Here is a 13,412-nt window from a genome sequence, read left to right as displayed (position 1 = left end):
CTATTTTTGATGTCTGAAAGCTGGTTCAGACATCTGATGAAACCGTTTGAAGATTAAATGTTAAAATTCTTCTACCACTAATGAGTTCTGAAGAAGAAATACACGAAGGAAAGACGTTAAAACTGTGTCTTTTTGGATATTTAAGTGACCATGCAGTGAGCCGAATACAAATATCTCTTTATGATGCAGGGATACACAGGAACGTTGACCTTGAATTGCCTTTATTCCTCTTATCACAATGACTGTGGGACTTCAGCACAACAACAGCAAATCACTACTATTCCGTGCTCTAAATCCACTCAGAAAGTGTTGCAAATGGGTTTTGATGTCACAGGGCAGGGGCATTGCGATTATTAAACGTTCCTCTTGAAAATTATTAGCACTTCTTTCTGTTAAGTGTTTGGGTGAATTGTGCGGTATTGTTGTTCTAATAATTATGAAAATTATTTGATGTGTCGATACGTGTTTCATATCCGGTGATTGATTTCTTATAAAGACGGTAATGAATAAAGATCTGTTTTTCTTGGAAGTTGTGGTGTACACGTTCTCTGAACTAAACAGTGTTTCTTAGTAAATAGCGCCACCATGTGGCTGGAAAGGTGTAACACAAATAAAAATTCTTGCAAAATTGAAAATAAACTAATAATATTGAATTAAGTTCCTATTTTGAACAACTAAATCGTGCTGCATTTATTCAAGTAAAAGAAATTAAATGATGTGTGGACAAATAATTGATTTATTAGATTTTTATTATAATGTTTATATTCCACTTTACAAATTCTTACAATATTCCTGATGCAAAAAAATCCCTTCTTTTTCAGAGCATGTTTTTGGCCTTAATTGGTCTTAATTAACGTCATCTTAATACAAACATGATCACAGAATACATAGAATTTATATAATAAATTACTTAAAAAATCCAGTAATAACTGAACCACAAAATTTGCACCAAGTTTCAAACAAAATTGAAAATGAAACAAAACAGATCTGCTTTCGTAAGATTAAAATAACACGTAGGAAAAACAAGTGCAGACGAATCACAAAACAAACTACTCGGACAATGTTCCTTTAATATACTAAACACTAAAGCTGTACTTTTTGAAATGTCAAAAAGCAAAACTGGCATATAGGATAACATACGATACATTCAAAACATCAATGAGAACTTTGAAACGAGCGAAAACGCATTCAAAATAAAGTGACGATGCATTCAAAACGAGCGAAAAAAGAAAAACGCGAGATCAAAGCGGAACGAGTCCCTTGATCTGATGACTTCTAATGCTCCTTGATGTCACAATGTAGAATGTTACATTGTAACAATGTAACAAAAGCATCGAAGACAATGTAACACTGTAACGTTTTTGTGCAATTACTGATTGACTCAGTTTTATGGCAACGTAATTGAGATCAGGCATTAAATGTACAAAACTTTCATCATGATAGTCTTGATCTACAATCAGCTGATGTCTTACAGATCTTGATAATAACGTCATAAATCGTATCTTTGAAATCAATCTTTAAGTTTTTATGGATACGGTCAGCAATGCATCACACATTGGGGGCGTGGTTTAGCGCCAGTTGAACGAATTCCGGTTACCATAGTTATGTATTGTTTCTAAGCGGAAAATGAATCTCATGGCAATTTGTAACTGTTTTACTTTATTGGCAAAATTGTGGGGCTAAAGGGCAGTACACACTGGGACGAATATCGGCGCGTGTTATTCACCAGCGTTTTTCAAAGCGTTTTTTTGTGTTCACACCCAGGCGATTTTCGCTGACATCTTCCTCGTCTCATTTCTTCCCAGCAGCTACTTGGCGTAGGCCTATATCTTTTTCGCCTTTACGCATGTGTGCTCAGCAAGACCGTTTTGTGTTTGAGCGCCCCCAAGTTGTGTTTTACTGTAACTTCATACGCTCCAAACACGTGAGCAAAAGCGCCAATCTCATTGGTCGGATAGGTTTTCACGCGGCGTCAAAATAAAAATAAAAAACCCGAGCCGTTTTCCGCGTCGGTGTGCACACTCACATTGGTGCCCTTTGTTTAGTCACGAGGCGTTAAACGTCGGCGAATATCGCACACGAAATTCGTCCCGGTGTGAACAGGCCTTATTACGTATTAATTCGTACAATCTAATTCGTACGTTTTTGTAGGCTATGATTTGCTTACGCCCCAGTGACTGTTACGTTTAGGGGAGGGATTAGGGTGGGCCAAAATTTTACGTTTTTGTACGATTTACATTGTAGCAATTCATACAAAAGCGCTGCCTAGTAACATAGTTACGATTTCCCATAGGATTATGTTTGCCGCTTTTTAGAAAGAAAATACTGAAAATTATTGCTGTGTTCACGCCATGTTGTACTTACCGTAATCTGTAATACTGTAATTACACGCGACTTTATATTCAGAGCTGTTCACGTCCTTGGAATTATGCGTTTCTATGGCAACACTATCAATACCTAAATGAATCTGCAGCGGTCAGGTGGTACAGCGCGTCACATGGTACAAGTAGGAGCTCTTAGAAAATTCGTGAATCCTTTTAACAAGACGTAATTACAACATGGCATGAACACACCTTATTTTGTATTTTTTTGCCATCCAATTGAATAAAATAATGTTTTTTTTTTAACTAATAATGTCTAAAATAGCCACAGTTACATTGTAAAGATGGGAGTAATATTTAAATAGGAAAAAAATGCTACAGAAAAGTGTTTCTGGGATGACATCATGTTCCCTTACCATATATGGTAAAACGTATTTATATTTAATAAGACAGTAAAACGTATTTATATTTAATAAGACAATGTGAGCACTTATAGTTAAAAATTATATTATTTCATGTTAGCTTTGAATGTAATTGTGTAATTTTATTGTCATGCGCGTGACCCTATTGCTGTTTTTTGTTTTGTTTTGTTTTTGCAGTGTTTTGGAAATGTATCTTTATTTTACTCGTAAAAATATGGTACCCATGGTAACCAGTATTTGCCCCTCCCCCATTCTGATTGCATCTATATATGCCCGTTGTGCAACTATAATTCTGATCAGTACGGACGTCTATTCCAAGAACGGACCGTTTTCAAAGCCATTACGCTGTATTAACAATCACTTAACAATATAGAATTCAGCACAATAAATATAGAAACACAATACAAAACAAGGCCTCAGAAAGTGTGTCTCTGAATTGTTCTCTGAGAAATAACATGAGTGAACAGCGCTAGATTCCTGTCATTTTTCACCTGCTATTAAAATCCCATGAAAACTGCCTGAAATCCCACATTATATTGAATATTGAATCTGTGTTCTCTAGTTCCTGGATATTATCATAGCTTTGCTTGTGTGTGTGTGTTTTAACAGTCCGAGTCTTGGAGTCATCATCGCGGCATTGACGCCCAGAGATAGAGGGTGTGCGGTCACAGTAAGACGCAGTGCAGCCTCTGGGAACCCGAAGGTCTGTCCGCCCGCCATTTGGCTTTCCTCTTCTTCTTCAGACCCCGTTCTGGAATCTGCTGACTGTGAACAGAGACCAACATCAATGCTATTGAGATCAATGCTAATGGGAATGCTAACGCTAATGCTAACGGAGGGTCAAACTAGACGTAACTCCGACGCACCGTATCACTCTGACGAGCTCGTGAAACGCTTTGTCTACATTCATGGGCGGATCTTTTGCACTCGTCTCAATATACGTGATCTGTGATGAAGACATAAAAACACAACAGTTACAATAGAAAAAATGTTTCATAGTAGATTTAGTATTATTAATATAATTATATTATTGTTTTAATACAAATATTAGAACATGTCTGAGAAGAAAAATCATGAAAAATTCAACATGAAATCAATATTCTTAAACGTTGGTCTTATAGTGAACTTATTGAGTTCAGAAATTATTTAGTAATAATAATATGAAATATGTGATGAAGATATTCAAAAAAATATTAATAGCAAATTTGTTGTAATTAAATAAGATTTTGTATTAATAATAATGTTGTTATATTAGAACATGTCTGATTAGAAAATATGAATAAAATTCAACATGACTATTTCTTAATAAATATTGATTGTCCTATTGTTATTTATTGGTTTGCGATTTTGTAAAATATATTTTTAAAAATAGGTGTGATTCTAAAATATTTATGATTATTATAAATAATAATTATATTATTATTATTATTATAACATATCTGTTAAGAAAATGAGAAAGATTCAACATGAAAGCAAAATGAATGCTTTCTTAATAATAAACATTTCTTTATTAACATTTCTGAACTATTTAATGGTTTGCAAGCATTATGAAACAATATTGTAAAATATTTTAAAAATGTATTTAAATAAAAGGTTAAATAACAAGTTTATTGATCAATAATATTAATTCATATTAAAACCAAAAATATAATGTAAACATAAAAATAATAATTTAGAGAAATGTCATTGTGAAATATTTAATGGATTTAAGCAAAAGATGATATAATTACAAAGGGGTCAATAATAATAATGAATATTAAATTAATAAAAAATCATGCAAAAATACAAACATTCTTTTTCAGAATTTTTTATCAAAACATACCAACATTCTTTTTTATTTTGCTAATGTAATCGAGGCCTTGTGAGTTAATAAAGTAAATAATACTAACCAATAATATAATCTCCTAACATGTTTTACTTTTCACAATCCAATCAAATCCCGGAAGCTAAAACCATATCATTTTCATATGAATATATGCTGGTTCACTCAGAATGATGTCCGAGGTTTCGCTCACGCTGTGTTTGGAGGCCATCTCTCGTCCCTGCTCACTGGTGATCTTGCGTAAATGCACCAGGTCAACCTTATTTGCCACCAGAACCATGGGAAACGACTCCCTGCGACACAGGCACAATCAAGAGACACAGTCAGGGGCCTTTACTCGCAGCGTTCAACTAAAAGCAGAACACTTTGAATACGTTTTGGCCGTTCATTTACACAACCGGTGTTTTGGGGGCCTGAAAACGCAAACGTTTGAAAAAGGGTTTCGAGCAAGTTTTGTCTCTGTGCGGGGAGATAATAGAAATATTACTAAAAATATTAATTTGTGAGTGAATTTTTTTTTTTTTAGATTGACACTAGCGACAATACAAAAAAAAAATCATGTTGTGATTGTAAAATTTGCATGTTATGTGTGCGTTCTGTGTCCGACCAGTAGCCTAATATCACATAATAAAATCTGATTTAAAATGTAAGTTAATCGTTTTGTGGATCTTAAAAAATTATTTGACACCTTAAGTGATTTTTTTTTTGTCTGGATCTCTCCTGAGTAAACAAAAAATTACAATTTGCGAAAAACTGTGATGTCATGCGCATGTGTATTATGTATTGTTATGTATCGTAGTGTTTCTTTACAAATTGACATCGCCATCTACTGGCCTGGCATGAATAATACAGCGTTTTTAGTTGTTTTCGGTGTGAACTAGTATTGTTTTGACTACGTTGTCATCTGTACGTGAAAAATGTGAAGGAAAAAACGTTTCCGTTTTTGCTAGAGGTCGGCACTGATAGTTGATTGGTGGAACCAATTACGTATTACGTATACGTGGTAATGATGGTAATGGCCTTTAAGCACAACTCTTTGGAATTATATGAAATGGTAACACTTTATAGTAAGATTCCATTTTTAGCATTAACTAAGGTTAATACAAGTTGTGGAAAATTATTCATTGTTAGTTTGTTAATTTCAACATTTACTAATGCATTAGAAATGAAGTTTTAATTCTTATTTTATTTGTTATTACCTTAGTTAATTCATTCATATTTATATATTTATTTAATTGAGCACATTTCCATTCAGAACTGTTTTATTGTGAGTATTATGTTTGTTTTTAATCCAGTATCCATTAAAAAATATATCGGTTGAATTATCGGTTATCGGCATGTGCGGTCAAACCTAAATATCGGTGTCGTAAATAAATATTTATATATTTATTTAATTGAGCACATTTCCGTTCAGCACTGTTTTATTGTGAGTATTATGTTTGTTTTTAATCCAGTATCCATTAAAAAATATAGCGGTTGAATTATCGGTTATCGGCATGTACGGTCAAACCTAAATATGGGTATCGGAAATAAATATTTATATATTTATTTAATTGAGCACATTTCCGTTCAGCACTGTTTTATTGTGAGTATTATGTTTGTTTTTAATCCAGTATCCATTAAAAAATATATCGGTTGAATTATCGGTTATCGGCATGTACGGTCAAACCTAAATATGGGTATCGGAAATAAATATTTATATATTTATTTAATTGAGCACATTTCCGTTCAGCACTGTTTTATTGTGAGTATTATGTTTGTTTTTAATCCAGTATTCATCAAAAAATATATCAGTTGAATTATCGGTTATTGGCATGTACGGTCAAACCTAAATATTGGTACCGATATCGGTCGACATCTTGTTTTTGGCATGTAAATCGCACTGAAGACCAGTCTGCAACTCAAACATGTGTTAGTACCTGTCCTTCACTCTCAGAATAAGCTGGTGGAAACGGTCCACGTGTTCGAAACTGGCTTTATCAGTGACTGAGAAGACGATGAGAAATCCGTCTCCGGTCCTCATGTACTGCTCCCTCATGGCACTGAACTCCTCCTGTCCGGCCGTGTCCAGAACTACGCAAACACACAGATCACAACTGCAGTTTTACACAAATACACACTATCGTTTACTTCATTCCGTTCAAGACCCCCCTGTGGTAAAATCAAGTTTTTAATGTTTATAAAAAAATAAAGACGCCTCCTTTAAAATGCTCCAGTGTGTATCTGTGTAAGCGCTCGATAAAGAGCGGAAAAGACAACATGTTCTTGAAGCGTTGATCACTGTAGCCAATCACAGACATTTATGTTGAGTGTGTGGACACAATGGCCAATCACAGAGATATACTGTATATTTAGTTATTGTAATAAAAGCGTGTTGTTTACTTCAGTTATTTTTATTTACTATTTTATTATTAATATATGATATTACAAATATTATATTGCTATATTGATAATTCAAAATGAAAGAAGAATTAAATAATTATTTTCATAACATTTTAAATAAATATAATTTATTTATATTTATAATTTATAATAATTTTATATATAAATAATTTAATTATATATATATATATATATATATATATATTCACTGCAATGACAGTGAAAAGTTAAATTTTTTTTAAATTGCTCCTCTTTTGTACGAATATATTCCCATTTTGCAAGTTGCTTTGGATAAAAACATCTGCTAAATGCATAAATGTAAAAAAAAAAAAATTTAAATGTATATCTTAATTTCTGACATCTCTGTATTACACATGGTACATTTAATTATTTATTCATAATATAATCATTGTGTTTATTGTTAACTAAAATTAAAATGACTAAAACAAATGAAAAATGTAACAGAAAATATATCAAATAACTGGAATAAAAAAGTGTAATTAATAAAACTGACGAAAGGACATAACGAATTACTAAAACTTAATCTATAATGAAAATTATAATATATAAAAATAATCTAATACTCTAATAGTACATAGATAACACCAAAATAACTCTATAATAACTGAATATAATGCATGTCTTTCGTTTCTTTCCTTGCAACGTTTTAACTCTAAATATTGTATAATTTCCAAATATCTTAAAGATTTTTTTAACCCTTTAAACTCTTTTAACTCTAGCTCATTATTTTGTGATGAATGTTTTGTGCTCATAGAAATATTGAAATATCAGAAATGACTGCTTGATTTCTTCTTGTGCATAAAATAAACCCTGATATGTTTTAGCTTGAGCTGCACTGCCCTCTACTGGCACGGTATTGAACTGCTCACCGTCCAAAATGGCCCATTGTCCGTCAATCTCGGTGTGTTTGAGGTACGAGTCCTCGATGGTGGGGTCGTAGTCAGGGACGAAGATCTTCTGGAAGAACTGTATGGTGAGAGCGCTTTTCCCCACGCCTCCGTCTCCCACCACAACCAGCTTATATGTGGGCAGGTTGTCCCCGGGAACCACGCTGGTCGCCATGGAGACAGCTACACCTGCAATAGAGAGAAAATGGTGTCAGATGAGAGAAGCTGCTGTCGATTTGCCAGGCAAGCATACAAATGATGCATATACAGTTGATAAGACGTTAATCTGTATTATTTAATTAGCTGAAATGATTCGGTATGATAAATTGTATTTGCACTAGTGCCTTTATGGAGTTTCTTTCAACATTTTTATAGAAAAAAAATATATGATTAAAATATTTTTAACAGCAATCACTATTGAATAAATCAAAACTATAAAATAACTATCAAAAATAAAAATGGATCGATTGATAATGATAAATAATAATAATGATAAACTAATAATAATAATAAAGCTAAAATATCAAAATGTGAAAATATAATATAAAAATAATGTAAATATCTTTATCGGCATTTACAATGTTTTATCAAAACGTAACCTCTGAAACAACTTTTCATTTCTGATGATGTCATCAAGGCCTTGTGGGTGGGGAAAACAATATTAACCAATAATATCATATACTAAAATATCCTTCACTTTTCACAATCGAATCCAATCCCAGTAAATCAAACAACATTTTTCTTCTTCTAAATATTCTATGAAGGCTTTGTTGAAAAAAATAATAATAATCTGACTCAAACAACCAGAACATTCTTCAAAACATCTCAGTGTTTTCCGAAGTTTAAGTACGACACAAGGGTGAATAAATGCTGATCGAACTTTAATTTTTTTTGGGTGTGCTGTTTCTTTAAGAGAAAAGAACCAGCGATTCAGACGTTTAATGTCTGAAATGCCACTAATGGACTCTATATTGGCATAAAGAAGAAGGCTTTTCCCAGACATCCAACCAGATCATCACACACACACAGGAAATACGGTCTAGACGAGACACTTGGATTGCCACGCTGTGATTTTGCAGTGTGATCTCAGCTCAAAACTGCCAACAACAAGAAAGCCCCAGACAGACTGACCACCAGTTAGCTCAAACTGTACAAACCAACGTCAAAACACAGGGAACAACCTCAAAAACACAAACACAACGTCTTATTTCAGAATTTAACACCCCAAACTGCTGGATATTTACACCTGATGTCAGTATTCCCATTAACCACAATAGAGGGAAGTTCAGAATTTCCTTCCTGAAATCATCTGGGATACGACTCGATCCCTACGAACCCACACACATGATATGCGGTGAAATTTTGTATATCGCGGCTACAAATGAAGAATTCGTTCCACAACTCGATAATAGGTCAGCACGTTTTACTAATTTGTTCCCTCGTTTTTTAAGTGAATCGGCGTTTTACTAAATCATGCGCACAATTTAATACTTTTTATTATTTTACTAAATCGTGCGCAGAAATATAATTCGTTGCCTCGTTTTACTAAATCGTGCCCACAATATAATAATTTGCTCCATTGTTTTAGTTAAAACCATGGAATGAATTAATACAACATGGCCAGGATTTACTAAATCAAGGGAACAAGTCGTGAACAAATCGTAGGAACGAATTCTTGATATGCCTCCACGATTTAACTAAAACTAATTTTATATTTTTTATGTCATGTGCGAGGTTCAGTACTATGTAGTCTGTAATTTCATATACCACAGTCTACCGACTCAAGCGTACGGTGAAAAAGTTGTTTTAACGAAGCCGATATAAATTTTCAATTTTACAATGTAATTTTTTATATTTAATTAAATATTTACTTAAAAGATAAACATTTAAATGAAAATATATTATCGACTATTTTTTTACACTTTAAAAATATTCGACTAAATTATTTTCACAAATATTTTTCACTCAAAAACGTGCGCAATTCGCAATATTTTCGAAATAGACGCGAGGCGTCGCTAACAAAATCGGTCGATTAATCGGCCTTCCATTAATCACTACTAAAAACAACCATGCCACATGCTGTACCTACTTTCAATCATACAACTGTACCGTCTCTTTTCAAATAAAAGTAGATTGTATGTTTGTGCATGATCATATCTGTGCATGGGTTCATTACTCCGAGCTATGCATGTATCAATACTCCCACCTTGATCATTCTGTCTGGGTTGCCTAATGCATTACCCATTAGCCTAGTCTTAGGTATGTGCATATCTATGATCTCCATTATATGAAACTACCCTGCAATGAAAGCATCTTCCTGGCAAAAAGGAAATCATGCAGTCTCCTGCATTTTAAGATATGTGTGTGTGCAGCGCTTAATGTTGCAATTCACCAATTTGATCACTTAACATGTTCATGCATAATGCACACATGCATGATTCAACTGGTAAAACATGCATATCTATATAGAAACAATCACGTATCATCATAAAACGCCCGTTTGATATAAAGAGACCTAGATTTTATTCCTTCGTCCTGTTGATAGATGCAATCAGCATGCATTTATATGCATTGAAAATTATTACCTTATCACAAGATGACAGCATATGCCAATAGCCCGATCCGTTTCCACAGATGTTGCTGCCGACATTACCGAGTAAATACTCACGCGGAAACGTTTTCTATTTGTTATACAACTGGATACAGTGGCTTTTTATCGGGCCGCGCGAAGAGCCGTTTTCAGTTCCTCACACCTCGAGAGCGCTCACAGTTACTTCACACTAATTTACTGTTCTGACAGGGGGAAACCGGTCATCTCTGTGACAAATATCAAACCTATTTTAAATACTTGACGGTACGTGTTTGTGATACTGATATTTCTGAACAATTCTGTTCACCCAAAATGGATCATTTGAATTTAAGAAAGATATATAAAGGATAAATCGAGAAAACGGAGTTGGTCACCCCTCTTCCTCTCGGGGTTGGTATGTTCCGCTGTCAGAGCTCAGTTTGGAAGCACTCGCATTCCTCATTTGAATACTTTTTATTTTTACCTCATAGATTTGTTTTACTCGTTATATTAGACAAACAAATCAAATATATTGCAAAAATACAAATCAAATAATTAATTGACTGTATATTATCTTAAAAGAGGGAAGGGAGCAAGTTTTACTCAAGTTTTAAATAGGCTACTGTATTTGACGGATGCTGCTTAAAATTTTAATTGAATATATATATATATATATATATATATATATATATATATATAATTGTTATTAAAGTAGTATTAATAATAAAACTTTTTTACATTCAATAAATGAAATGAATTTTTTTTATTCAAAACCAAATAATAACAAATAGATTTATCGATAATAGTAATAAAATTTTAAAAATATAATCTTATCTAGGCTACTCATTTATCTGCATTTACAGTCTTTTACAAAAAATGTAACAACTTTCTCCGCCTCCAAAACAACTTCTAATTTCTGCTGATGTCATCAAGGCCTTGTGGGTTGGGAAAACAATATTAACCAATAATATCATATCCTACTTTATCTTCTACTTTACACAATCTAATCCAATCCCACTAAATCAAAACACAATTTTTCCTTCTAAATATCAGAAATTTTATACTGAATATTATCAGATTTAATGTCACAAAGACATGTCACACGTCTTAAAAGCCCTTTCAAAGTCAGGTACACCAAGGTACTTTTGTTTAACACTAAGTTTCAAATCTGACTGACATGGCTTTATAGTCTGTCTATCCAACCAAATTCATTCATTTCAATCTGACGAGCTGATGCTATGATTCAACTGTTAATTCCCCCGCCCACGCTCTTTGGGTTAAAGATAAGAGACATTTTAGTTTCCGGCTCATTTGTACACAAACAAATTATGTAATTTACTACAGGAGAATATGCTGGAAACAGATCTGTAGCAGTGATGTGTTCTAAAATCGCTCTGTGACTTCATAATGGTTGCCTAGTAACAGACAGACTTTCTCTTGAACCCTAATCGTCATCTAAACCAGCTTTAAAAGATCATCGGAGCCTGAACCCTCCATTTCAGAATAAGAGAGTCCGATCTAGAGTTGTTGACTTCGATACAGTGTTAATGGGGTGTAATTATGTTAGAAGTGCAAATTCAGGTCACACCTTGGAAATGAGACATGAATACATCCTCTCCACAAGATGGCGCTACAAACACGCACAAGCTTACACGAGAGAATGGTGATGTTAAAGGGATAGTTCACCCATAAATGAAAATTCTGTCATAATTTACTCGTCATCAAGTTGTTCCAACCCTGTATGAGTTTCTTTCATCTGTTGAACACAAAAGAAGATATTTTGAAGAGTGTCGGTAGGAAAAGTCAATGGCTGGTGACTGGTTACCAACATTCTTCAACATATCTTATATTTTGAACAACTTGAGGGTGAGTAAGTAATGACAAAATCTATTTATTTACAAAATAATCTATTTTGGGGGGTGGGGGGATGAGTTGAACTATCCCTTTAATTATGCAGGGGCTTGTTTGTAAAATACTTCCTATGATATTCCATCACACATTTTCATGTTACAACTAAATTGCGCATTTAAGTCTGTTTTAAACTAAATGTACACACATCATTCCCTATGTCCGTCTTGAATTCTAGGCCCCGCCCCGCGTCTTAGCCACGCCCTCACGTAGGACCTATGAGAATGTAGGCGGGGCGTGTGCGGTTGCGCCATGTTAACGCTGCACGTTGCAGCCGCAGCAGCAGCCAGTAGCGGCAATACAGAGACATATGCAGGATTATAGAGCTAAACCCGGCCAGCAGCCACAGAAAAGATTGCAATTGCGTTTGAGGCTTTTATTTAATGCACCGCGCCCAGAAGAAGCCAGGATCGCGTCCCCATTTTGGAATGATTATTTCTTCCAGTGCCAGAGGCCCCTTGAATTGAATGTAATGTGAACATCTAAGGCAATGTGGTTATTTTCCTGCAGATGAGCTGCCGTTTTACCCTCTCCCCCCACCTCCTATTCTCCTTTCATCATAAGTCAAGATCATCTTCAATTCACTGGACTCTCCTAAACCTGTATATGAAGGTAAGCATGCGTTATGGTTGTATTTCTGTATCGGTGTCACCATTCATGCATGCATGCATGTCCTGTCTTCCTTTTTTATCCCATTGCATAGCAACCAATCCAACCAATGCAAGCTTCCAGATCCCTGAAATGGTGCACAGGCAGAGGCATAAAGCGTGCATTCACCTTGCTCGCTATGGTTTTAGGGACAGGTTGCTTCGGATGCCATGCAAATGCCTTTATGTAACGTCCCGGGTTTAATTTCTGCTGCATGTCAAGATAATCCATCCATACGATGCTCAAATGCATGCAGTGTGTGTGTGTGTGTGTGTGTGTGCAAACCAGGCAACATGGATTGAATGCATAGTGTATTTGGTTCTGTTCTTGATACCTGGCAACCCTCTCAATGGCCTCTTTTCGAGATCGTTCAGCTGTCATGTGAGATGTATTTGAATTGTTGTGTTTATTTGAGGTTTATGTCACATCTGT

General features: G+C 34.3%; 2 protein-coding genes across 3 annotated transcripts in view; one reads left to right on the top strand and one right to left on the bottom strand.

Annotated features, from left to right (window-relative positions):
* Positions 1 to 731: 731 nt before the first annotated feature.
* mrasb (muscle RAS oncogene homolog b) lies at positions 732 to 10,634 on the bottom strand. The gene is made up of 6 exons (XM_039683001.2): positions 10,441 to 10,634; positions 7,838 to 8,044; positions 6,485 to 6,638; positions 4,759 to 4,858; positions 3,610 to 3,689; positions 732 to 3,508 (listed from the first exon to the last, which is right to left on the bottom strand). The coding sequence occupies exons 2-6, from the start codon at positions 8,028 to 8,030 to the stop codon at positions 3,409 to 3,411; spliced, it is 627 nt and encodes a 208-aa protein (XP_039538935.1). The 5' UTR covers positions 8,031 to 8,044; positions 10,441 to 10,634; the 3' UTR covers positions 732 to 3,408.
* A 1,940-nt stretch (positions 10,635 to 12,574) lies between these two features.
* Positions 12,575 to 13,412, top strand: part of ptpn4b (protein tyrosine phosphatase non-receptor type 4b) — a 39,136-nt gene continuing 38,298 nt past the window's right edge. For both annotated transcript variants that reach the window (XM_039682217.2, XM_039682216.2), the window contains exon 1: positions 12,575 to 12,944. The gene's annotated coding sequence lies outside the window, so the exon portion shown is untranslated. The remainder of the gene's footprint in view (positions 12,945 to 13,412) is intronic.

The sequence above is a fragment of the Pimephales promelas genome, chromosome 2, assembly GCF_988280905.1.
Source record: "Pimephales promelas chromosome 2, fPimPro1.hap1.1, whole genome shotgun sequence".
NCBI lineage: Eukaryota > Metazoa > Chordata > Actinopteri > Cypriniformes > Leuciscidae > Pimephales > Pimephales promelas.
The sequence above is the reverse complement of the archived record's forward strand: the minus strand, read 5'-3'. Positions and strand labels throughout refer to the sequence as shown.

Excerpts from the sequence above, each read along its gene's own strand:
- mrasb (XM_039683001.2), bottom strand. The coding sequence starts at position 8,030 with ATGGCGACCAGCGTGGTTCCCGGGGACAACCTGCCCACATATAAGCTG. Across the intron at positions 4,859-6,484 it reads ATTCTGAGAGTGAAGGACAG|GGAGTCGTTTCCCATGGTTC; the intron begins GTACTAACACAT and ends CCTGTGTCGCAG. Across the intron at positions 3,690-4,758 it reads AGATGGCCTCCAAACACAGC|ATCACGTATATTGAGACGAG; the intron begins GTGAGCGAAACC and ends TCTTCATCACAG.